The sequence below is a fragment of the Podarcis gaigeae genome, assembly GCF_964106915.1.
Source record: "Podarcis gaigeae genome assembly, chromosome: 5".
NCBI lineage: Eukaryota > Metazoa > Chordata > Lepidosauria > Squamata > Lacertidae > Podarcis > Podarcis gaigeae.
The window spans coordinates 12782527-12806664 of NC_139681.1; the positions used below are offsets into that span (position 1 = coordinate 12782527).

The following is a 24138-nucleotide window of genomic DNA, read 5'->3' on the forward strand; positions in this document are numbered from 1 at the left end:
GACATGGCCAATTCACATTTTAATAATATATTGTAAGAGCAGGCAGGAGGCAACAGTGGCGAGGTGCAGTCCTCGCTGAGAGTAAGGCAGCAGGAGGCAGAAATAACTCCTTTGAACTGGAACTATTTCTTTAAAAATCATTTACTAAAACCACTGTTAGCCACCATTCGGAGACAGCTTACATACATAGTTCAAACAAGTTAAAAATCAACATAACCTACATCACTTTTTAAAATGAAAGTGGAATGGCAGCACTCTCGTGTTATTGCTTAGAAAGCAGAGACAAACTGAGAATCATTGCATACTCCATACTGGCACAGGGAAAGCAGCAAGCAGCAGTGAAAAGCCCCCCGGAAGTAATAATCCCAAGGGTACTCGGGGTCATCAGTTAGCTTATTGCACGTGCAACTTGCTGACAAACTGTTCGCACAGACACCGCAACCTGTAACAGGTTCCTTACGATCACTGTGCTTCAGCTGCTGAAGAAAGCCTTTCCTCTCTCTCAAAATAAAAAACTCGTTTGACTGCTGCAACCTGGAGAAGGAACGGCAGGTGGGGCAGTGAGGGAAGACGTACAGAAAAGAGGGAGAAACGCAGCCAGTTATGGCCACTGCTGCCTGCTCCATCCTCATCTGGGGGCTCTGCAACTGCATCCACAAAGGAGGTCAACCTGCCAGTGGCTCCAGGCTTAAGGACGGCACACTGCTGTCCCAGGTAGAATCCTCCAGAACGACCCAGGAAAAAACTTCAGCACTGCCTAGGAAAGTGCTGCCCTTAGTCAAGCATGACTTTCCCCAGGAGTCCCTTGCGGAAAGTGTGGATAAACTCAGACGCTGCTGCGTTGTAGTTTGGTGCCTTCACGGTCACATTTCCTGCCGGGCAAAAGGACGGAGAAGACTGAATTACAGAACTGTCTTGTGCCCATTGTGGCGATTACACAGGGCCCCCGGACGTTTGAAGGTCTATTGACCCTGTGCCACCACTGTGATTGCTTTCTTCGCTGCCACCAACCTGTTTCAACTCACGGGTAATCAGGGAGTCCAGACAGTTGTTAACATTAATAAATAATCAAGTTTATTTATAGGCATGAACAAGCTTATGGTTTCAGTTAATTTTCCTCGGTAGTTTCTTAAACTTAGTTCCTTAACTATCCTATACGTTCCTAACAACTTCAAACTGATTATTCCAACTATCTATCTGACTCCACCTAACAATTCCTCTCACTTTCTCACCACACAACTCAACCAACCCACAGACATAACCTCCCACCTCCTCCTTCAACTCCCAACTCTCAACTGACTTTCACACAACTCCCCCTCTAACCCCAACTCCTCCTATCAGTTTCCACTGATTTTAACCCTTATGACCCACCTAGGAGGCAAACGCCACACCCATCGTCACTATGTCGGAGCAACAGCAGCAGCACACAAAGGCGATCACCAAACCTTGCCTTCCGAGATGCAGGACATCAGGAAATGCCAGTGGACACAGGGGACCCTGGGTGCTTCTCTACATGTGTTTTACCTCTAGGCTGAACTCTTTCCACCCCCAATTTCCAAAATTTCCAGGCGGACACCTTAACACAGCCTGAACAGCTGGTGGCAGGGAGAGGAGGATGGGGCTCACCTGTGCCAGTCAGTATTTTGATTTTTTGAGTCTTGCCCAGGCTCAGAGCGATGCTCTTAAGTACGTTCTCCACGTTATCCGAAGGACCATCCAGCCCATAACGTTCTACGTAACTGCATGGTCAAGGAACAAAAGGAGAGGTTTCTTTTTTAAAAAAACCAGAAAAACAGGAGACTCCCATATCCAGTGTTTCCAACCCCAACCTGGAATTTAAGGGATTGTCTCACCTGAATTGCTGCCGCTGGTTCAGTGTGTAAAGAAGGTAATCGGCAATGACATCCTCGCCCACCAAGTGATCCTTGATCGCTCCTGGGTGAAAAATGGCCAGAGGGATTTGTGGCAGAGTTGGGCTGATCTATACCCACCAAGCATTGCCCTACGGCAAATGAGCAGCTGGAGATATCGTCAATAAGGCGCTCTAGTGCCCAAGCTGAGCCAGATGTTCATTTGGGCAAAGATGCAGCACACCCCCAAATCCTGGTTGGGCTGGGGTGCCAAGCAATGCAGAATCCAGGACTCCAAAGGGGTTTAAGTTAGCACGTGATCCCTGCTTTCAAGCTTCATATTAGTATGGGTCAGGATAAGTAAAAGTAAAGGGACCCCTGACCATTAGGTCCAGTCGTGACCGACTCTGGAGTTGCGGTGCTCATCTCGCGTTATTGGCCGAGGGAGCCGGCGTATAGCTTCCGGGTCATGTGGCCAGCATGTGGCGAACCAGAGCAGTGCATGGAAACGCCGTTTACCTTTCCGCCGGAGCGGTACCTATTTATCTACTTGCACTTTGACGTGCTTTTGAACTGCTAGGTGGGCAGGAGCAGGGACTGAGCAACGGGAGCTCACCCTGTCGCAGGGATTCGAACCGGCGATCTTCTGATTGGCAAGTCATAGGCTCTGTGGTTTAACCCACAGCGCCACCCGCGTCCCTCATGGGCCAGGATACACAGGGCAATATGCAGAGCCATAGGCAAGGAACTAATACAGGAAGATGGTTTAAAGAGCCAGCCCTGGACTTGTGAGCAAGCCTCACAGGTGCAGGTTTGTTGTTGTTGTTTTATTATTTGAATTTCTATACCGTCCTATATCTCGTGGTCTCAGGGTGGTTCACAGAACAATGTGGCATGATGGAGGGTGTGCCTTGCTATTATGCTGTAGCAGCAGATTCCCAGATGGGATCAAAAGCCTAAGCATGCTCTGTATTCTGCAAATTTTAAAAGTATGTTTGCAACATCAAGCATAAAGCAAGGAATTCAACATCACAGTATTATGGTCACTTTGTCAGCACAAGCTGTTTTAGAGGGAGTCTGCTGAACCCCCAGAACTATTGGGGGGGGCATGGGATGAGAGTGGAGGAAGCCGTATTGTGCTAGCATGACTTCTGCTGGCTTCCACCAGCGCAACTCCTTAGTGGAATCTGGGCCAAATTGCATTGCTTTGTTCAGTAGTGGAGTCAAACAAAAGTCACAATGCTATTATCACAAATATGATTTTTTTTCAGTCTGTGGGCTAGAAAAGTTATAGCAGCCTGAATTATATAACATTTTAACATAATTCTTAAAAAAATATTTCACTCATCACCCCAAAAGATTGAAATATATTCATTTTGCTCCCAAAAGTCCCATTTTCCCCCCATTTCAGACTTTTAAGAAAAAAGTTGACTTTTCTGGTTCCCTGGCAATGGATCTTATGTGGCTATTTCCATCCCCTGCCTGGGGCATTGCTTGCTTAGCCAGCAAGGTCAAGAATTCTTCTTGTTGAGCCCTTTGAGTTGCTGTTTTACAAAAGTGGTGCTTTATGAAAATAAAATAAAATTGCATCTCCTACCCAGACCCCATAAGTAGCATGGGGCCCCATAAGTAGCACCGAGTCCTCTTACCGCAGAGTGCTAACTTCAGTCCTGTTTCCACACACCCAATCTGGGGAGACAGCACTCCAGGAGTATCCAGCAAGAACATGATGGGCCTTTCGCTCACCTGAAACATGGAGACATCTAACATCCTTTTGGGAAATGATGCTCTAAGAATACGCTTAAAAAATGGCTACCCAGCTCACTTTCAATGCTCAAGAACCAGTGCAGCTTTCTGAATAGAGGGGTCCTGCTTGAGGCAAGACCCAGATTCTCTAGAAACATCCAGCCTTGATTACTACAACAGTTTACACACACACAGTTGCTTTGGGAGACTTCAACTGATTCAGAACACAGCAGCCAGCCAGAGGCTCAACAATGTATGAATATTGCAGCAATTCTTAAGAATTGTCACGGACTCAAAGTTTGCTGGTGAGCACAATTAAAACTAGTGCTGCTTCTGCCTCATCAGTCCCTAAACAATCTGGGATCAGACAATCTGAATGACCAGCTGTAGTAACTGATCTCAGCAACTGAGATCTTCATTGGATCTCCAGCTTCCACTACCCATGGAGTTTAAGTGGGTTACTATAGGGGAAGGAATTTTTCTTCTTCTATAACTAAGACCCAACTGCAATTCTTTCCCCAAGGGAGATCCACCTGGAATCTTCTCTATTATCTTTTAGCTGCCAGGGCTCACTTTGTTGCTGCTGATGCAGCAAAAACCACGTGGGAGGGAGCAGCTAGGAGTTACTGGTCTCTGCGGCTACAGCAGGCGCTGTGATTCTGTGACCGTTGGACTTCACCCCCGGGGGTGCACTCCATTGTCCCTTGACACAGACAGATGCCAACTACAACTGCCAGAGAAAGTCTGTCCTGTTCATCTCAGCATTTGCTAGTTTTAATTTTCTATATAGTTTGGGCTTTGTCTTCTTAGGGTGTTGAAAGGTTTGTGACTCCTGAAGATTTTCTGGAAGGTGAATTATGTAATTGCTTTAAAAAGCCTAGTGGTGTGTAATTTTTTTCTGCTGCTGTTTTGTATTTTTAGGAAGTTTACTATTGATTTTATATCTCGGCTTTCCTTCTAAGAAGCTCAGGACAGTGTACCTGGGTCAAGTCGCACCCAGCTCCATTCTATCCTCCCAACATCCAGTGAGATAAATTATGCTGAAAGATAGCAACTTGCCCAGGCACCAGCTTAGTAAATCTCATGGCCAAGTGGCGATTTGAATCTGGGTCTCCCTGGCCCTAATCTGACATGCTGACCCGTACACAAAAATGACACGCTGCTTTCCTACTAAAAAATTTAAATTATTATCACCAGCTGCCTCAAGCATTCCCAATTCATGCAAATAGGAAGATGTAACACAGAAAGATGTAACACAGATGTATGGAAGTGAGAGCTGGACCATAAAGAATGCTGATCGCCAAAGAATTGATGCTTTTGAATTATGGTGCTGGAGGAGACTCTTGAGAGTCCCATGGACTGCAAGAAGATCAAACCTATCCATTCTGAAGGAAATCAGTCCTGAGTGCTCACTGGAAGGACAGCTCCTGAAGCTGAGGCTCCAATACTTTGGCCACCTCATGAGAAGAGAAGAGTCCCTGGAAAAGACCCTGATGTTGGGAAAGATGGAGGGCACAAGGAGAAGGGGACGACAGAGGACGAGATGGTTGGACAGTGTTCTCGAAGCTACCAGAATGAGTTTGACCTAACTAGGGGAGGAAGTGGGAGCCTGGCGTGCTCTGGTCCATGGAGTAACGAAGAGTCGGACACGACTAAACGACTAAACAACAACAACACAGGCGCTGTCTGTTGACTTGTATGTTTACATCCGACACAAATCTAACCAGACATAGAACCCACCTCTGCACACTTCGCAGGTCCGTCTTCTGTGAGCACAGAGGTTTTCCCTGCCACATTGGGAGGCTACGTATTCATGGCAACACTACTCAAGCACTGCCATTTATCACTGACGGAATATCCATCTGGGATGCATCCTTCGCTTTCATATACCCAGAAAAGGAGTCGTGCACTGCAGCCCCCCAGCCACTTCCCAATTTGTGCAAGGCCCGTCGTATTACCTGGATTCTGGTGAGAACTGCTGTGGTAATGCCTGGTGTTCCCCCAACCATGGAGGCTTTTCCTTTGGGTTGGGCAGAGGGGAGAGAGAAAGGGGAGGGGGAGAGATCAGCAGTTACACGCAACATACAGAGTAGCTGTCAACAGAATAGGTCCCTAGGCCTTTTGGACCGCAACTGTTGCCATGGAATCTGCTCACATGCACCAGCGCTATTGGTCCGATCCGAAGGAGCAAAACATACCTTTTCTGAGGTGCACCCTTCTCAGCGAATTGATGACGGATGATTTCCCCACATTTGGCACTCCAATGACCATGATGCAGAGCTCCACGTTCTGGAACGAAGGAGAAAGGCCAGAAGTGGTCTGTAGCCTTGCAAAAATAGCCGACAACAGAAGTACTGTATTTTTCGCCCTATAGGACGCACTTTCCCCCCTCCAAAAATGAAGGGGAAATGTGTGTGCGCCCTATGGGGCGAATGCAGGCCTGCGCTGAAGCCTGGAGAGCGAGAGGGGTCGGTGCACACCAACCCCTCTCGCTCTCCAGGCTTCAGGAAGCTATCCGCAAGCCTTGCGAGCCCGCAGGAGTTCCCGTCGGGCTCCCTAGGCTTGCGGATAGCAGCCTGCATCTTGAAGCCTGGAGCGCGTTGCACAGCGCGCCCCGGGCTTCTGTTCCCCGACCTGGTTTGGAGGCTTGCGGCAAGGAGAAGCGCGCTTCTCCCCGCCGCCAGCCCTACAAGCTCGGGGGACAGCGGAGAGGCGGAGCACCGCCATCCTGCTGTTCCCCGACCTGGTTTGGGCTTCAGGCAGACATCCGCAAGCCGTGGGAGCCCGGCGGGAAGTCACGCTGGTCTCCCAAGGCTTGCGGAGAGCTGCCTGTTCTGGGGGGGAAATATTTTTTTTTCTTTATTTCCCCCTATGGGCCGGTGCGCCCTATGGGGCGAAAAATACGGTATATCCATCTGCAGAAATGAAGGGCAAATAGCTCAGCCGCCCCACTCCCTATCCCCCACCCCATCCTCCTGCCCCACAGCAGTTGATTGCAGATGTTAATTTCCTGTTCCTATCCTGTGCTTGCAGAAATGGAACCACTGTCATCAGGCTTCTGCATGCTCCAGAACATAAATCGCATTTTTAAAATGCCATGTTAAATATTCTGTATTCAGGTGTGGAATCCTATCATGATAATATCTACAGTACGCAGTGCCGGCAACTTTTCTTCAAGGAAAAAAAAGCACTGACTACATACAATATGAGGGATGCAGGTGGCGCTGTGGGTTAAACCACAGGGCCTAGGACTTGCTGATCAGAAGGTCAGCGGTTCAAATCCCTGCAACGGGGTGAGCTCCCGTTGCTCAGTCCCTGCTCCTTCCAACCTAGCAGTTTGCACCTCAAAGTGCAAGTAGATAAATAGGTACTGCTCCTGCGGGAAGGTAAACAGTGTTTCCGTGCGCTGCTCTGGTTCGCCAGAAGCGGCTTAGTCATGCTGGCCACATGACTTGGAAGCTGCACGCCGGCTCCCTCAGCCAATAAAGCAAGATGAGTGCCGCAACCCCAGAGTTGGCCACGACTGGACCTAATGGTCAGGGGTCCCTTTACCTTATATACAATATAACTGACCTCATCCCTCTGGTACCGTGGACTGTTGCTGATCAGTTCTGTGACATGGGGAATAATCTGAAAAGAAATACAATAGCAGTTTCAGTGGAACTACTGTTGGGCTGCTCTTGGCCCCTAAATGAGGGAGATCAACAGGACAACTGGTCCGTCTCTCTCTCTCTTTTTTTCAATCCCCCAAGTTTAATAAATCTGCTAAGAGACAAGGTCTCACCATTTCAGCCACTAACAAGCACAAGAAAGAAGCTTGATTTTAGGATGCAAAACTTCCACTCCTAACCTACCTTACCAGAATGTAACTTTGCTCTGACAGCAAAGTAGTACCTTTTGGATATTTTCATCTTTCAGGCAATCCGTGAAGAGGACGTTCCTAACACCTTGCTGTTCCAAACATTCTAGAATCCTCTATAAACACATAAAGAAGAGATTTATGAAATCAGGGAGCGTGAAGAAGATGAGAGTTATTTATACTGTTTATTTACAAAGAACGTGTATCTCGCCTTTATTCACAAAGTAGATGCAAGGCAGCTGACAACTTGCATTAGCTCAAAAGAACAGAACAATTTAAAATCAAGTGAAGCAACAGTATAAAACAATACAGCAGAGACAAAAAAAGAAAGGGGGAGGACCCATGTAAAAAAAAAAAAAAGAACTTTAAGATGTACCTTTAGCTAGAAAATGTCCAGTGGAATAAATCAGTTTTAAATCTTCTCTCAATGCAACTGCAATTGCCTGGGGAGGTCATTTCATAGACTCTGAGAAAGCCTTTTCTCCAGTCCTCACCTGCTGAACCTCAGTCAGCATGAGACAGCAAGAAGGGCCAGAGAAAATATGAATTTTATTTCTATCTTTCCTCATGATTCAGAAGGAATCCCAAGACAATTTACATTAAAAATAAGTTCCAGGATGCCCAGTTGGAAAACTCATGCTGCTGTTTCTCAGCCTGTGAATTTGTTTGTGGGCTTGTCAAAGTGACAAATGCAGAAGAAACCTACTTGGGTCTTACCTGTTTGTGGGTTAGGTCTGCCAGATCCATTTTGTTCAACAATAATAAGTGTGGGCGGATACCTAAGGCTTCCTGCAACTGAGGGTTCCGGCCTGAGAGTGGGATGTGCATGTGCTAAGGAGCCAAAAAGAGACGAGAAAAGCAGCAGCAGCCTAGTGTACATTTAGAAAAACAAAAATCTTTAAAAATCTACCTTACCTTCTGCTTGACTTCCCTCCCCTCTCCCTTCTGTAGTTACTGATTTCATATGCTTTTATTACTGCATATACAATTCAAATATATTTATACATTTCTCCCTTATCCTTTCCTTAGTTATCTCTTACTGCCCATGTTTATATCAATCATTTACAATATGTCCTCAAATAATCAATAATTTCCCACCATTCTGTTTTAAAAAGTCTCTCTTCTTGATTTCTTATTCTTCTGGTGAGTTTCGCCATTTTTGCATATTCCATTAATTTTAATAGATGAAGACTTTCTTGTTCAAACAGACTTTTGGCAACTGACTGCTTTTAATGAAAAGGCTGCTGCAGTGCTGTTTTTACTGTAATTACATCTTACATTAATGTATCTATCCATCTACCTATAACTTTAATTCTATAAATGTTTGCTTTTTTATTCTTATTTTCCTACATTCTTAGCTTTTCTGATGTTTAGCTGTAAGTCATCATAAGTTGTTCTCAGGGAAAATGGTGGCAGCGGGGGTGGAATAACAACAACAACAATGGCAACCAGCCAAGTGAAACGCCCTCCCATCAGATATCAAGGAAATAAACCACTGTCTGACTTTTAGAAGACATCTGAAGGCAGCCCTATTTAGGAAAGTTTTTAATGTTTGAAGTTTTATTCTGTTTTTGATGTTCTGCCTAAAGATACCCAGAGTGGCTGGGGATACCCAGCCAGATGGGCGGGGTAGAAATAATAATAATAATAATAATAATAATAATAATAATAATAATAATAATAATTTATTATAAATGGAAACAAGCCAACACAGTGAAGCTGCATGAGGATTGTTAACTCTGTGAGGGGATAAAACTGCAGTGCCCAGGAATTATTTCTAAGGGAAAGGATGTGTTTTAATGGGTGTAGCTTGTATGAATGCTGATCCCCACAAAAGGATATGCGGGCATCGTGAACCTCCAGTAAACAGTCGACCACTCGCAGGCGTTTCTGCATATCCTTCAGCCCTACAAAAAAATCGGGAAAAGGACTTTCGTATCAAATTTGAAGAGGCAGATTGGAATAGTCTATGCCGTTTACCTTCTCGCCGGAGCGGTACCTATTTATCTACGTGCACTCTGACGCGCTTTCAAACTGCTAGGTTGGCAGGAGAAGGGAACGGGCAACGGGAGCTCACCCTGTCCCCACCCTGTGGGGATTTAAACCACCGACCTTCTGATCGGCAAGTCCTAGGCTCAGTACCCACAGCGCCGTTGGTACTGACCTTTAAAACCCTAAATGGCTTTAACCCCCCACTAAAATCAATATCAGCCAGTATTTGAGTAAATTCTTTTAAGCTAATACATAGATAGAATTTAACACCTGTAATACTCAGCTATATAGAAAAAACATCCTCTGCAGCATGCTGGAGAGGTTGGAAGGTAATAGGAATGATTTTTCATATGCAGTGGACATGTGAACTAGTGCAACTGTTTTGGCAAAGGGTATTCACAGAAATAAGCAAAATTACAAGTCAGGTGTACAATGCAACCCATTCCAAAGTTTCTTAACAATTTAAAAAGATAGTCAGATTAAATTATTGCACAAGGAACTTTTCACTTTTCTTTTGGTAACGGAACAACTTCTCACAGCAAATAAAAAATGGGGAAAACTTGATCATCTACATATCATATAATGGACAATTGCTTTATCTGAGAAGCTAAGAGATCACACCCCATAGCTGTCAACCTTCCTCTTTTTTGTGGGAAATTCCCTTATTCCAGCGCCATTTCCCACTGCTATCCTGGATTGTTAGATATCCCGTAGACTGTCCCTGGGACACGTGAGCCTGCTGATCCCTTATTTTCGAGGCTGCTGATCCCTTATTTTCAAATCTGAAAGTTGACAGCTATGTCACACCCCCTGAATATGGTCTGAAGCTCAACCTCAAAAAACAAAGATCATGACCACTGGTCCCATCACCTCCTGGCAAACAGAAGGGGAAGAAATGGAGGCAGTGAGAGATTTGACTTTATTGGGCTCTATGATCACTGCAGATGGTGACAGCAGCCACAAAATTAAAAGACACCTGCTTCTTGGTAGAAAAGCAATGACAAACCTGGACAGCATCTTAAAAAGCAGAGACATCACCTTGCCAACAAAGGTCTGTATAGTTAAAGCTATGGTTTTCCCAGGAGTGATGTATGGAAGTGAGAGCTGGACCATAAAGAAGGCTGATCGCCGAAGAATTGGTGCTTTTGAATTATGGTGCTGGAGGAGACTCTTGAGAGTCCCATGGACTGCAAGAAGATCAAACCTCTCCATTCTGAAGGAAATCAGCCCTGAGTGCTCACTGGAAGGACAGATCCTGAAGCTGAGGCTCCAATACTTAGGCCTCCTCTTGAGAAGAGAAGACTCCCTGGAAAAGACCCTGATGTTGGGAAAGATGGAGGGCACAAGAAGAAGGGGACGACAGAGGACGAGATGGTTGGACAGTGTTCTCGAAGCCACAAACATGAGTCTGACCAAACTGCGGGAGGCAGTGGAAGACAGGAGGGCCTGGCGTGCTCTGGTCCAGGGGGTCACGAAGAGTCGGACACGACTAAACGACCAAACAACAAAACAGATATTAAAGCAAACAAGCCCTCCTGGCTCAGAAGGGCTTTGAGCCACGCCACAGAGACGCCTCGGCCTAGAGAGGCCACGTCCCTGGTTTCTACCGGAAGTCCGGCCTGCGCGCTACTTTCCCCCCGCTCCCCACCCGAGTGGTCACCGGCCCAACGTGCCTCTCGCCATGTGCCCGGGAAACCAGTGGGCCACATCCCGGCCGCCGTAGTCGAACCGCTCCCGCCAGCCTCGGAGCGGCGCCCGCAAGAGAGACGTGAGCCGCATGCCTGCCTCTTTCGGCCTCGCTCGGCAACTGCCTATCAGGCGGCCATACGCACTTCCGGTAGAGAGGCCCGGTTTTGTTTCTACGGCAACGGAACAAAGGCCCCGCCCCACCAATCCGAGACTGGGGCGGGTCTCTGTGACGTCAGCGGTTGGGAACGGATGCCCGCCGGCGCTCCCATAAGGCACCCCAGGCCGCATGCGCAGAACGAAGAGCTGGGCTCGTCGTTGAGGCAGGTATGGGAGCAAAGCGACGGCTGAAGTGTTCTGACCCGCAAGGGTCGCACACGTGTTTCACGCAAACGTGTGAACGCACCTTTCTGAGTAGTTTGGTTCGAAAGTACCGTGTTGTTTTTTTTGAGGGTGGGGATACAGACCTCGTGGTCCCTGCTGAGCCCTAGAATTGCACGGAGTAGGCTGATCGCTGCATTCAGGCAGTATTTTATTTATTGTTGTTATTTCTGTTGACATTAGGTAGTGGTGGTTTTTTTTTGCTGTTTAATGGAATGACTTCTGGCCATAGGAAACACTGGGGGAGCGGGAGGGATATCCAGGATTTTACCATATACTTACGTGGGCTTTCACACCCACCCACCCACACCATATCTGTCAACTTTTCCCTTTTCTTGCGAGGAATCCTATTCGGAATAAGGGACCCAAAACCCTCAACCCAAATAAAAAGTTGAAGGGGAAGCCTTCGTCGACTTCCTCAGCCCAGCCTTAATATTGCGTGCAATATTGTTTTAGCATTTACAGTGGTACCTCGGGTTACATACGCTTCAGGTTACAGACTCCGCTAACCCAGAAATAGTACCTTGGGTTAAGAATTTTGCTTCAGGATGAGAACAGAAATTTTGCGGCGGCGGCGCAGTGGGAGGCCCCATTAGCTAAAGTGGTGCTTCAGGTTAAGAACAGATCTCCGGAACGAATTAAGTACTTAACCCGAGGTACCACTGTATACAACATTGCCCCGTCAATGAAAACGCAAGTGCAGTCCATATGTTTGCAGAACAAAGTGTCTGCAGTGTTGTCCACTGTATATTTTGGGTTAGAAATGAGGATGGGTGGTTTAGGGCACCTGTTACAGCACAGTCATTGCTGTCTGGCGTAATGAGACTGCAGACAAGAGTACTGAATGACAACCTTTGAGGGTACCTTAGTGTTGTTATCCTGTCTCATGCTGGCATGTTGGCACTTAAATTGGTTAAAAACTCTTAGCTTCCATTCCAAAGTACATTATTATTATTTATTGAATTTATATACCACCCTATACCCAGGGGGTCTCAGTATAAAGATGGATACAGTGGTACCTCGGGTTACATACGCTTCAGGTTACATCGCTTCAGGTTACAGACTCCGCTAACCCAGAAATAGTGCTTCAGGATAAGAACTTTGCTTCAGGATAAGAACAGAAATTGTGCTCCGGTGGCACAGCAGCTGTGGGAGGCCCCATTAGCTAAAGTGGTGCTTCAGGTTAAGTACGGACCTCCGGAACGAATTAAGTACTTAACCCGAGGTACCACTGTACAGGCAGTGTCAGAAACAAGGATAGCTATTTATCACATGAGCAAAAACAGAAAGACATGAGCAAAAACAGAAAGCGAACCAATTCTGGAGTCTGGCTGGGAGACATTTATTCTCCTGTGCTCTCGGCGCCATTGGCGGCAATTTTATTATTGAGTCTCAGTCGCCCTACACGGCAACAAGATTCCTCAAAGTGCTCGCCTCCTGACAATTCCCAGTCGTAAAACATGCCTGGCTAATTTCGAACGCTGGTGGACTTGTAGATGGGTAAGAGAGTATTGGGAAATGATATATAATGAATTGAAAAAAATGTTTAAAAGTTAACTTTCCAAACAAACCAGAGTCCTTTTTGTTGGGGATATAATTCAGAGGGAAATTCCCAGTGGTCAAAAAAGATTATTTATGCTGCTACTGTGGCCCGTGTTTTGTTAGCCCTAAAATGGAAAACGAGCGAGGTCCCAACCAAAGAAGAATGGCAACTTAAATTGATGGAATATGCACAGCTTGCAGATTTAACTTATAGAATAAGAGAACAAGAAGAATATACGTTTAAAGAAGACTGGAAAATGTTTACTGATTATAGAGTGAAAATTGTGTTTATTTAAAAACACTGGTAGCATTAAGATAAATTCAACAGTGTAAATGAGTTTTGATGGACTTAACAATGGATCGCCGAATGGTTTAGTTCATGTAAAATATGCAGGGATATATGGTATGCAAAATGAACCATGGAAAGAGAAGAAGTCATTCATTTAAGGTTGTTTAAATGAATATTTTGAAATGTAAATCGGAAAATTTAATTTGAACGGTGGCTTATAGGGCCTTCACCATAGAGGTGCCAAAGTAGGGCTAAGCAACAACCAAGCTGTGCCTAACCCCAAGGTGTTTTTTTTAAAAAAATTTTTTTATTAATATTAACATATAAATTATAATACGTACCACAAAACTTTATCACTTAAACCGTGTTTTTGGACTTCCCTCAGCACCTCTGATGATCCACCGTTTTAACCACTTCTTATGCATTTCTTAAATTTATATTACCTTTAAATGTCTTAACTATTCATCCTCCCCCTTATCCATTTTTGCAATAATTCCAATAACACTCCTCACAAAACTTCTTGCAAACCTACAAACAGCGTCTGATCTTCACAAATACTTTTCAAATAATCCGTAAAATTTACTCCAGTCTTCAGTGAATTTCTGGTCCTGCCGATTTAGAATACTTCCTGTTAGTTTATCCAGTTCTGCATAGTCCATTAGTTTCACCCTCCATTCTTCTTTTGTCGGTAATTCTTCTTGTTTACGTTTTTGGGCCAATTATATTCTTGCTGCCGTTGTTGCATATAAAAAGAGCTTACATTCCTTTCTGTTTATATCACTCCCTACAATGCCCAGTAAAAATGCTTCTGGTTTCTTTATAAATGTATATTTCAACATTTTTTTAATCTCATTATATATCATCTCCCAGAAGCTTTTCACCTTTTTACATTCCCACCACATGTGATAAAATGTTAACCCCAAGGTTTCTTTCTGTCCCCAACCTCAGAATGAGCAGTGAAGAGACACCGTCGGGGGACCTGCAGGAAGAGGCAGCTGCGGACGTTGCAGCTGCAGAGGTTCCAGATGTGGAGGTTCCAGATGCGGAGATTCCAGCTGTGGAGATTCCAGCTGTGGAGGTTGCAAAGGTGCCCGTCGAGGAACATGCCGTTCACATCCCGACACCGCTGCCACCACCTTCCCCCAGTGGAGAGCGAGAAAGGGGCCCCAGCCAGCGCACAGGCTGGCTCCTAGACATGCTGGATGACGTCCGCTATCTCATCTCCTGCACCAACTGGTACTAGCAGCTCTTTTTGCCTTCTGCCAACACGAGCTGGCCCAACTGACAGGCCTCGGCTCACCCTCTCAACAGGGCAGCGGCATCCACCTTGAGGAAAAGCGCCTGCAAGATCTGTGATTAAAGGTCTGGGGTGGGGAAAGAAATCTTTTTGGACATTCTTTCTGTGGGAAACTCGGTTGTCCTTTTGAGTTGCCTTGTGGCCACCTGGAGCAATTCTAATAATGTTCCCTCCGCTTCCTGTGTAAACTGCTGTTAAGCTTTGAGCAACATCCTGATTCTAGCCCAGCTAATTCTGTGCTGTAATCCGCAAGAACCGCTCTGTTAGGGGCAAAACAAAAGCAACAGAAGTCGCAGGTAACCTGCTTGGTCATGCATACGATGCTCGGATGAAGGCAGAGGCAGCTGCCCCATATGCTAAGTGCGCTGATGTTTGATGGAGCGTGTACACAACACACGGGCAAGTGCTTTATCTGTGAGTGCCATTATGTCTGTCCAATGCCAATGTCAGTCTCTCTCATCCTGGTAAACCCCACTAGAGATGGGTATTAACCCTCTTCCTCACTACTGTAGCGTACTTTTAACAGACCAAACATGGCAAGAGGAATACGAACTATATCACAGCGCTTTAACGATGAGAAGTGCAACGCTGTAACTTTGATTTTATGGGTGGAGTGGGGAGCACAATTTATCCTCTAGGTTAGTGTTTCCTGTGGGTCACAAAGCGCATACAAGTGGGTCGCAGGCTTTATAAGCCGACCCAAAATCATTGCAGTGGTACCTCGGTGTAAGAACAGTCCGGTTTAAGAACGATTTGGTTTACAGACTCTGCAAAACCAGAAATAGTGTCTTGGTTTGAGAACTTTACCTCAGTCTAAGAATGGAATCTGAACAATGGAAGGGCACAGGCGGCGGGAGGCCTCAATAGGGAAAGCGCGCCTCGGTTTATGAATGGTTTTGGTTTAAGAACGGACTTCCGGAACGGATTAAGTTTGTAAACCGAGGTACCACTGTACTGCTTTAATCCTTAACTGGTATGACAAAAACCTTTTCAAACCTGTTGTTTTATTGACACCAGTAACTGAGTGTCGGAAAGGCTCAAGTCTTGGGAAACACTTTCTGACGGCAGACAGCAGATCCAGGAACAGTTGTTTTGACTACAACTGCCCTCTTCTGATGTGCAGGTACCAAAAGCAGCAACTACTGTACATATCAGAGGCAAGCTATAATAGTCACTCAAAACAACTCCATGTACTAGAACCTCGTGATGAGCTGTCACCAAATCTGCCACTAGGCTTAGTTAATAGTTAAGCCAAAGGTGATTTGAAATTTGTTTAGTCAAAATTTTCCCATTACTTTCCTGCTGGAAAAAACCAGAGAAGTTTGAGTGACATCGCTCTGATGTCACAAAGCTGTATTTGTACAGATGCAACTCGTTGAACTGACACGCGATAGATAGGACCTTCAAATATTAATATTTGGAGGCAAGGTTATCTAAATTTTGGCTTCATGTGACCAAAATTACTCAGTTATCATTGAGTATCCTGAGCCTGCTGGTGAAGTAATATCTGTGCTGCTGCCATTTGGTGGCACACATCTTTGCAATAAGGGTTTCCCAGCAATTATTGCTATGAAGACAAAGCACAGAAGCAGGTGATGAGTCAGTAATCTGAGGCTGTGTCTGACCACCATCAAACCCTGCATTGACTTACATCTGCAGAATGCATGCTCAGCAAGCCATTGTCAGTCCTACCACCTTCTTTAGGTACAACCATAAAAGTCCCTGTGCTCCCTGGAAAACTCTGTTGGACGCACATTGAGGATTCAATGGAGGCAGCAAAGAATGTCTTTGTCGCCTTCACTGCCACTGAGGAGGATCAATAATGAGTTGAAGATATTGGTTTTTAAATCCCATCATGCTGGGTACCAGCCTCTTCCAAAAGTTAACTTGTAGAGCACAATCTTGTTCACGTTTAATTAAAAATAAAACCTGCTAAGGAACTTTTCAAGCATCTTCAAAACGTCAGTGTGAGACTACCTTTTGTTTGCTTGTAGCTTCTAACAGTTTAATTTCATGCTAAACAATTAGCTCAAATTTGATCCACATTTGCTGAAAAACGCAAGACTTCTCTCATCCTTAATCTTCCGAACTTGTTTCCTCATAACAACTAATACTTCCCCAGAGCTTGTCGTCTTCTCCGCATTTTCTATCAACTGCAGGTTTAACACAGTGGGAAGCAAAAGTCTCCCTACTTTGAAAAGACAAGGAATCTTTTCCTCCTTCCATGCCCTTTACCTTCTATATTCGCGGGACCCAAGCATCACTTGTCAAAATACTGTTCCTTCCCCTGCAATTTGCCAGGGACTATTGAACACAGTGTCTTGCTCTTCTAAAGATGCATGGTTCCCAGGTCCCTACAGCAGGGGTCAGCAAACTTTCAGCAGGGGGCCAGTCCACTGTTCCTCAGATCTTGTGGGCAGCCGGACTATATTTATTATGGGGGGGCGGGGATTAACGAATTCCTATGCCCCACAGAGGGGACGCGGGTGGCGCTGTGGGTTAAACCACAGAGCCTAGGACTTGCTGATCAGAAGGTCAGCGCTTCGAATCCCCGCGACGGGGTGAGCTCCTGTTGCTCGGTCCCTGCTCCTGCCAACCTAGCAGTTCAAAAGCACGTCAAAGTGCAAGTAGATAAATAGGTACCACTCCGGTGGGAAGGTAAATGGCATTTCTGTGCGCTGCTCTGGTTTGCCAGAAGCGGTTTAGTCATGCTGGCCACATGACCCGGAAGCTGTACGCCGGCTCCCTCGGCCAGTAAAGTGAGATGAGCGCCGCAACCCCAGAGTCGGCCACGACTGGACCTAATGGTCAGGGGTCCCTTTACCTTTACCTATGCCCCACAAATAACCCAGAGATGCCTTTTAAATAAAAGGACAAATTCTACTCTTGTAAAAACACGCTGATTCCCGGACCGTCCGCGGGCTGGATTTAGACAGCGATTGGGCTGGATCCGGCCCCCGGGCCTTAGTTTGCCTACCCATGCCCTACAGGGATGCCCTGGTCCCAATATATTAAAATACACAGCACACTGGAAATGTGGTAAGATTTGTTTAAGCTATTCTACGGCACCTGTTTTGAGAGGGGCGTGAGATGAGTGGCTCTTTGATGTTTTCGTGTGAAGACCGACAAAATTTAACGAAGTACTACACTGCCTCAGTATGAGAAAACAAATGCAAAGATTCAGCTCAGTGCTTTCAGGGTAAGAAATTATATTCCAGGACCAGAAAACAGGGAGCTGCTAATCATTAACACTGGATGTTATTTGTAGCACACAGTGGAAACTATGTCGTTTTGCAACTGTGATGCCAGTGCTCAACTCGAGAAAAAATATTTCTCCAAGGGATTTTTATCTCAATTTAAAAAACTGGGTGCAGGGGGCGGTAGTTATACTGACATACCACTTTTATTGATTACTTGGGAGCAGGAAAAGAAACTGCTGCTATCTCAGCTTCTGGCTTACAATGCAGCATGTGGAGAGTCGGACGTATTGTAGATGTCGAGGAGACGATCTGCTTCTCTCCAGCCTGACAACAAGGCACCATGAGTAGTCGAATAGAACGTGCGATGTGTGGCTTCTCCCGCAAACAGAACCTGTGGCGGCTGCAACAAGAAATAGTAGTATTAGTTTAGCCCTGTTTGGGTGAAAACCTGTTAGTGGGAGGCAGAAAAGTCGAGAGGCATGGAAAATCAACTTCTCTGTTAACGCAACGTCCTTCATGTGCTGCTTCCTGGAGAAGTCCAGAGGGTGACAACACGAGAACGGGGCCTTCTCTGCAGTGGCTCCCTGAATGTGGAATGCTCTCCCCAGGGAAGTCTGCCTGGCGCCTTCATTATACACCTTTAGGCACCAGGCAAAAATGTTCCTTTGGTTGATCTGATTTACATTCTATGCCCTTTTAAAATGTGGTGTGTGTGTGTTTTTGGCCCGGGGGCAATTGGGTTGTTGCTTTTATTATGTATTTTGTGGTTTTATTCTGTGACACCCCCCCCCCCCAGGTCTAGGGCGGTAGATAAATTCAAACAAACAAACAAACAAACACAGGGTGTGCGTTGGGGCTTGTGGACGTTTTGATAGGGCGGTATATAAATTCAATTAATAAACAAACAAACAAACAAACAAACAAACAAACAAACAAACGCAGAGTGTGTGTTGTGGCTTGTGGACGTTCCGATAGATGCTGAGAGACAAGCTCCAATACAGCCAGGAATCCAGAATGGGTTACCTTGGAATCAGATGTGTCTTCAGGAAGGGGCTGAGCAAGGGCATCTATGTCATCTCCGGAACTGTCAACAGCCACGTAACTGTAGGATCCTTTGGTGTAAGGCTCGCTGTACCATTTTGAGCGGAGGATGTTCCTTGGAGGAGCAAGTTGTGGATTTCCTGACCCAAGTGCATAGAGAGCGGGTAAGTATCTTGCCTGCTATCCCCAATTTTAAATGAAGTACCTTTAACATCACAAGATGGCTGTGTTAAGCAAGGCTCTGCAGCCAATTTACACAGGACACTGGGACATGGCTAGATAAGCAGCAAAGGTGCTGTGGTCTAAACCACTGTGCCGCATTGGGCTTGCCAATTGGAAGGTTGGCGGTTCGAATCCCTGCGACGGGGTGAGCTCCCGTTGCTCGGTCCCTGCTCCTGCCAACCTAGCAGTTCGAAAGCACATCAAAGTGCAAGTAGATAAATAGGTACCACCCCGGCGGGAAGGTAAACAGCGTTTCCGTGCGCTGCTCTGGTTTCGCCAGAAGCGGCTTCGTCATGCTGGCCACATGACGCAGAAAAACTGTCTGCGGGCAAACACCAGCTCCCTTGGCCAGTAAAGCGAGATGAGCGCCGCAACCCCAGAGTAGTTCGCGACTGGACTTAACTGTTAGGGGTCCTTTACCTTTTTAGATAAGCAGCACCAAACCTGAACTAAAGCGGTTCTTCCTGTGAGAACGGACTACTTCTGCTTCTTCAGGTTTAACTGAGATTTGACAATTCAAAGAAAAATGGGGACATAGGAATTGTGTACAGCAGGGGCAAGGGAACTTGTGTGTCTCTCCAAATGTTGTCGGACTCCAACTCCCATCAGCCTCAGCAAGAGTCAAAGAGTTTCCAGGCATAAAGCAGGGGTGGTGATTGGCTGTTGAGCCCCTCAGTTTTGCAATTAAAAACCACCTGAGCCTGGTTTTAGGGAGTCTCAATGAAGCTGCCCCCCCATACAACTGAGGACCCCTATCTCAGGATAACATGGAGTAGATCTTTTTGTCAGTCACTTTTTCACCTCAAACTCCTAAACCTTTCGGCCTGCATTCTCAAAAGTAGAGAATATCTTGGCCATAAATACCTAGTTTTCAGAGAAGATAGGTTAGGATAATCTATTGGGAACCTTCTTGACACTATTTCTCTTTCAAATCAGAACCAGTGAAGGCGGTGAAGGTCCTGTGTGAGTGTCTGGAGGCAGTTGGAGGATGGATGGCAGCTAACAGATTGAGGTTGAATCCTGACAAGACAGAACTACTGTTTTGGGGGGACAGGGGGTGGGCAGGTGTGGAGGACTCCCTGGTCCTGAATGGGGTAACTGTGCCCCTGAAGGACCAGGTGTGCAGCCTGGGAGTCATTTTGGACTCGCAGCTGTCCATGGAGGTGCAGGTCAATTCTGTGTCCAGGGCAGCTGTCTACCTGCTCCATCTGGTCCGCAGGCTGAGACCCTACCTGCCCGCGGACTGTCTCGCCAGAGTGGTGCATGCTCTGGTTATCTCCCGCTTGGACTACTGCAACGCGCTCTACGTGGGGCTACCTTTGAAGGTGACCCAGAAACTACAACTAATCCAGAACGCAGCAGCTAGACTGGTGACGGGGAGTGACCACCAAGACCACATAACATCGGTCCTGAAAGAACTACATTGGCCCCCCGGAATGTTTCCGAGCACAATTCAAAGTGTTGGTGCTGACCTTTAAAGCCCTAAACAGCCTCAGTCCTGTATACCTGAAGGAGCGTCTCCACCTCCATAATTCTGCCCAGACACTGAGGTCCAGCTCTGAGGGCCTTCTGGCAGTTCCCTCCCCGCGAGAAGTGAGGTTACAGGGAACCAGCCAGAGGGCCTTCTCGGTAGTGGCGCCCACCCTGTGGCACGCCCTCCCACCAGATGTCAAAGAGAACAACAACTAACAGACTTTTAGAAGACATCTGAAGGCAGCCCTGTTTAGGGAAGCTTTTAATATTTGATGAATTAATGTATTTTAATATTTTGCTGGAAGCCGCCCAGGGCGGCTGGGGAAACCAAGCCAGATGGGCGGGGTACACATAATATATCATCATCATCATCATCATCATCATCATCATCATCATCCAAAATTAAGAAGACATTTTGCAAAACTTAGGCCAGCAGTTTTAACAGAATAACACATCGTTTTTGCACCCCTTGTTCCGAAGCTTGCGAACAGCTAAGAAGTCATGCGTACCTGTTGCTCTACGAAATACTTCTGTTAATGCAGAAAGGACTTCTGCGTCTGTGAGGGTTTCCATGAATTCAGCTTCTCTCCCAGCAATGAAGCCACATAAGATATGTCCGTATCTAGTATGGTAAAAGGAGAAAGGCTTTGTAGAATCCACGGATGCTGGTCCTATTACTTTCATCTTCATAAAAATCCATTTTTTTGGAAGTGGTAGATTTATGAAAGTAGATTTCAACGTTGTATGTTCATACACACACTTTATTCTTAGCTATTCTAACAGTTTCCCCAATAATTTAGAGCAATTTACCTAAGAGGACAGCACATAGCCTAAGTGGCTTAAGAGTTTCCCAGATAATTTTTATTATTGGTGGCATGCTGGCCATTTTCCTGTAAAATTGTATGGAGTTGATTCTTATATATTTTTAAAATTTGCATACCACCCTTCATCCATAGATCCCAGGGCGGTTCGCAACACAAAAATACAAGATAGAAAGCACAAATTTTTTAATTATTCTTGTTGACGTTTCTGTAGCTTTGGACTGAAGTTCCTATTTGTTATGTACTGAAGTTCTCACCCTGGGCAAGCAGGGGGATACTGTAGATAGTTATGCAAATGAAGGATCGAAAGTGACGTTCAGTGATTGGATAGTTTTAGAAAGTTGTTACAGTTACGTTGTACTGGAGCTCTAAATAACCCTTACTGTTCAGTTCAGTTCAGTTCTGTTCTGGCCTCTGAATACACAAGAGCTGTTTGAAGAATCACTGTGTCGTGTGATATGTTCACCCACAACTTAACACTATTGGGGTTCTTTCCTGAGCACTATTGGGTTCTGGTGCACTGCTACTATTTAACCAGCAAGATAAAAACCACTTGCTTTGTTACTGCTATTTAACACAGCTCCTAGAATCACAGAACTGTAGCGTTGGAAGGGAACCACCAGGGTCATCTAGTCCAACCCCCTGCAATGCAGGAATATTTCATCCGACATGGGACTTGAACCCACAACCTTGAGATCAAGAGTCTTATGCTCTACTGACTGAGCTATTTGTCCTCTTGAAATAACCCCTCATACACAAGTACCACTTCTTTGGTGTAAAGAATTCATTTGGCATATCTGATTTTTCCCCAGCAAATTTGTGTAATCAAGTCAAGCAGGCTAGAGGTCAGGAGCTCAGACTTCCGGGGAGGGTCTAGTTCTCCTGAGTCCTGCCAAAGACAGCTGCATCTCCTTTTTGGAATTCTTTCTTTTTATATTTTTGTTTGCATATCTCAGCCGCCATAGAAATGCTGCACAAAAGATAGTAAATGGCCAGAGGCATTCCTTTTAGGAATTTTAAATGATGATATTCCAAAAGACAAAACTAAATTTTTCTTATACGCAACATCTGCAGCAAGAATCCCGGTGGCTAAGTACTGGAAAGGGAATCAGTTACCCACTAGGGGAGAGTGGCTATGTAAGCTCTCAGAATACTTAGAATTAGCCAAATTGAGAGACGTAATAAGACAAAAACCAAAAAGTGAAGTAAAAAAAGAATGGGAGTGCCTGAATGAATACCTCAAAAGTCAAGGTTCGAGGGCAGAAATCTGGCTGAGTCTGGAATAACCTTGTGAAGTGAAAGGATATGAAAGAAGGATTTATATCTAGATGTTAGGATAGAGATGATAAAGAAAACAGGAAGACACAATGAGAGATAAAGGAGGTGCTGTGGGATTGGAGGAAGTCAATGTCTTGTTGTTGTTTTAGTGTTTATAATATTAACTTGTAAGATATGGATTTGTTTTTGTTGTTGTTGCTTTCTTTAGTTTTCAAATGTTGATTTTTGTGTGTTGTGTATTGTTATTTTTTGATATCTTTTGTGGTGTTGTTGTTGTGTGGAAAATACTAATAAAATTTATTTCAAAAGAGAAAAGAAGAAATGCTGCACAAAAGTTTGCTGATAACCCAACATCAATTTAATGCAGGGTGGATTTATTTATTTTTTTAAAAAATCAGATTTTTTTTTATTTAAATAAATTTTTAAAAATTTAAATCAGATTTTTAAAATAAAATGCTTTTGGAGGAAAAATCTTTCTAAAGATAGTTTTCTATTTAAGTTACATTATAGTCCAAAGGCTTTTCATCAGGAAATAAGGATGTTTTAAGTTTTTCATGTGTGCTAAAACTCAGTCTAAGTTTTTATTTTATTTTTTTAAAAAAAGTTTAACCACATTGGTTAACATACATGGATACATATGCGATAATGTTATTGCTTGAGTAAAATAAATTGTTTAAATTGTTATTCAGGAAATGATTTTCTCCTTATAATAAAGTACAGCAGAAAAGTTGTCAAAATATAAACAGTTAAATTATTAAACTTCACAATAATGTCATAATTATCTGTCTATGTATTTCTAATACTGTACAGTGATACCTCAGGTTACATACGCTTCAGGTTACATACGCTTCAGGTTACAGACTCCACTAACCCAGAAATAGTACCTCGGGTAAGAACTTTGCTTCAGGATGAGAACAGAAACGTGCTCCGGCAGCGTGGTGGCAGCAGGAGGCCCCATTAGCTAAAGTGGTGCTTCAGGTTAAGAACAGTTTCAGGTTAAGAACGGACCTCCGGAACGAATTAAGTTCTTAACCTGAGGTACCACTGAAGTATAACCAAATCAGTAATTTCTGATGTAACTGTAAAAACTACTCTGAAAATTTATTATTCCAAAAATGAAACCTCCCTCTGGTTGTAAATATTAAGATTATACCAACAAGAATGAGTCTTTCTGTAAAAAAAATGATTTAAATAAAGTCTTCATGACTAGTGATTTAAATGGTGATTTAAATCAAATCCACCCTGGTTTAATGCAAAGACCCAACTTGTTTGCCGGATCTGCATGTGATAAGCTTCCTGTGTTCAAACAAAACAAAACAACAACAACAACAATAATAAATCCTTCCAGTAGCACCTTAGAGACCAACTAAGTTTGTTATTGGTATGAGCTTTCGTGTGCATGCACACTTCTGCAAATGACTTGTTCAAACGACAGCTACCCCGGAATGGCCTGCCCTGCAA

At 45.0% G+C, this 24138-nt stretch overlaps 2 protein-coding genes and 2 long non-coding RNA genes across 5 annotated transcripts in view; 1 reads left to right on the plus strand and 3 right to left on the minus strand.

Moving 5' to 3' along the window:
- MTG1 (mitochondrial ribosome associated GTPase 1) lies at positions 1-11424 on the minus strand (the record flags this gene model as incomplete). The annotated part of the gene is made up of 11 exons (XM_083738494.1): positions 1-872; positions 1627-1739; positions 1854-1935; positions 3500-3596; positions 5555-5616; positions 5795-5885; positions 7170-7226; positions 7491-7571; positions 8173-8275; positions 9296-9362; positions 11121-11424. The coding sequence occupies 11 exons, from the start codon at positions 11422-11424 to the stop codon at positions 775-777; spliced, it is 1155 nt and encodes a 384-aa protein (XP_083594620.1). The 3' UTR covers positions 1-774.
- On the plus strand, positions 11335-14727 carry LOC310844392. Its single transcript, XR_014564073.1, has 2 exons — positions 11335-11460; positions 14294-14727. It is a non-coding gene; the product is annotated as an uncharacterized lncRNA (long non-coding RNA).
- LOC310844394 overlaps positions 14291-24138 on the minus strand; it is a 290664-nt gene continuing 280816 nt past the window's right edge. For both annotated transcript variants that reach the window (XR_014564076.1, XR_014564077.1), the window contains exon 2: positions 14291-16966. This is a non-coding gene — a long non-coding RNA (uncharacterized lncRNA). The remainder of the gene's footprint in view (positions 16967-24138) is intronic.
- Positions 14291-24138, minus strand: part of PAOX (polyamine oxidase) — a 17450-nt gene continuing 7602 nt past the window's right edge. Inside the window, exons 5-8 of the mRNA XM_083738415.1 lie at positions 21088-21200; positions 18866-19023; positions 17116-18242; positions 14291-16962 (exon numbers count right to left, since the gene is read on the minus strand). Coding sequence (XP_083594541.1) covers positions 18099-18242; positions 18866-19023; positions 21088-21200 — 415 coding nt within the window. The 3' untranslated portion in view covers positions 14291-16962; positions 17116-18098. The remainder of the gene's footprint in view (positions 16963-17115; positions 18243-18865; positions 19024-21087; positions 21201-24138) is intronic.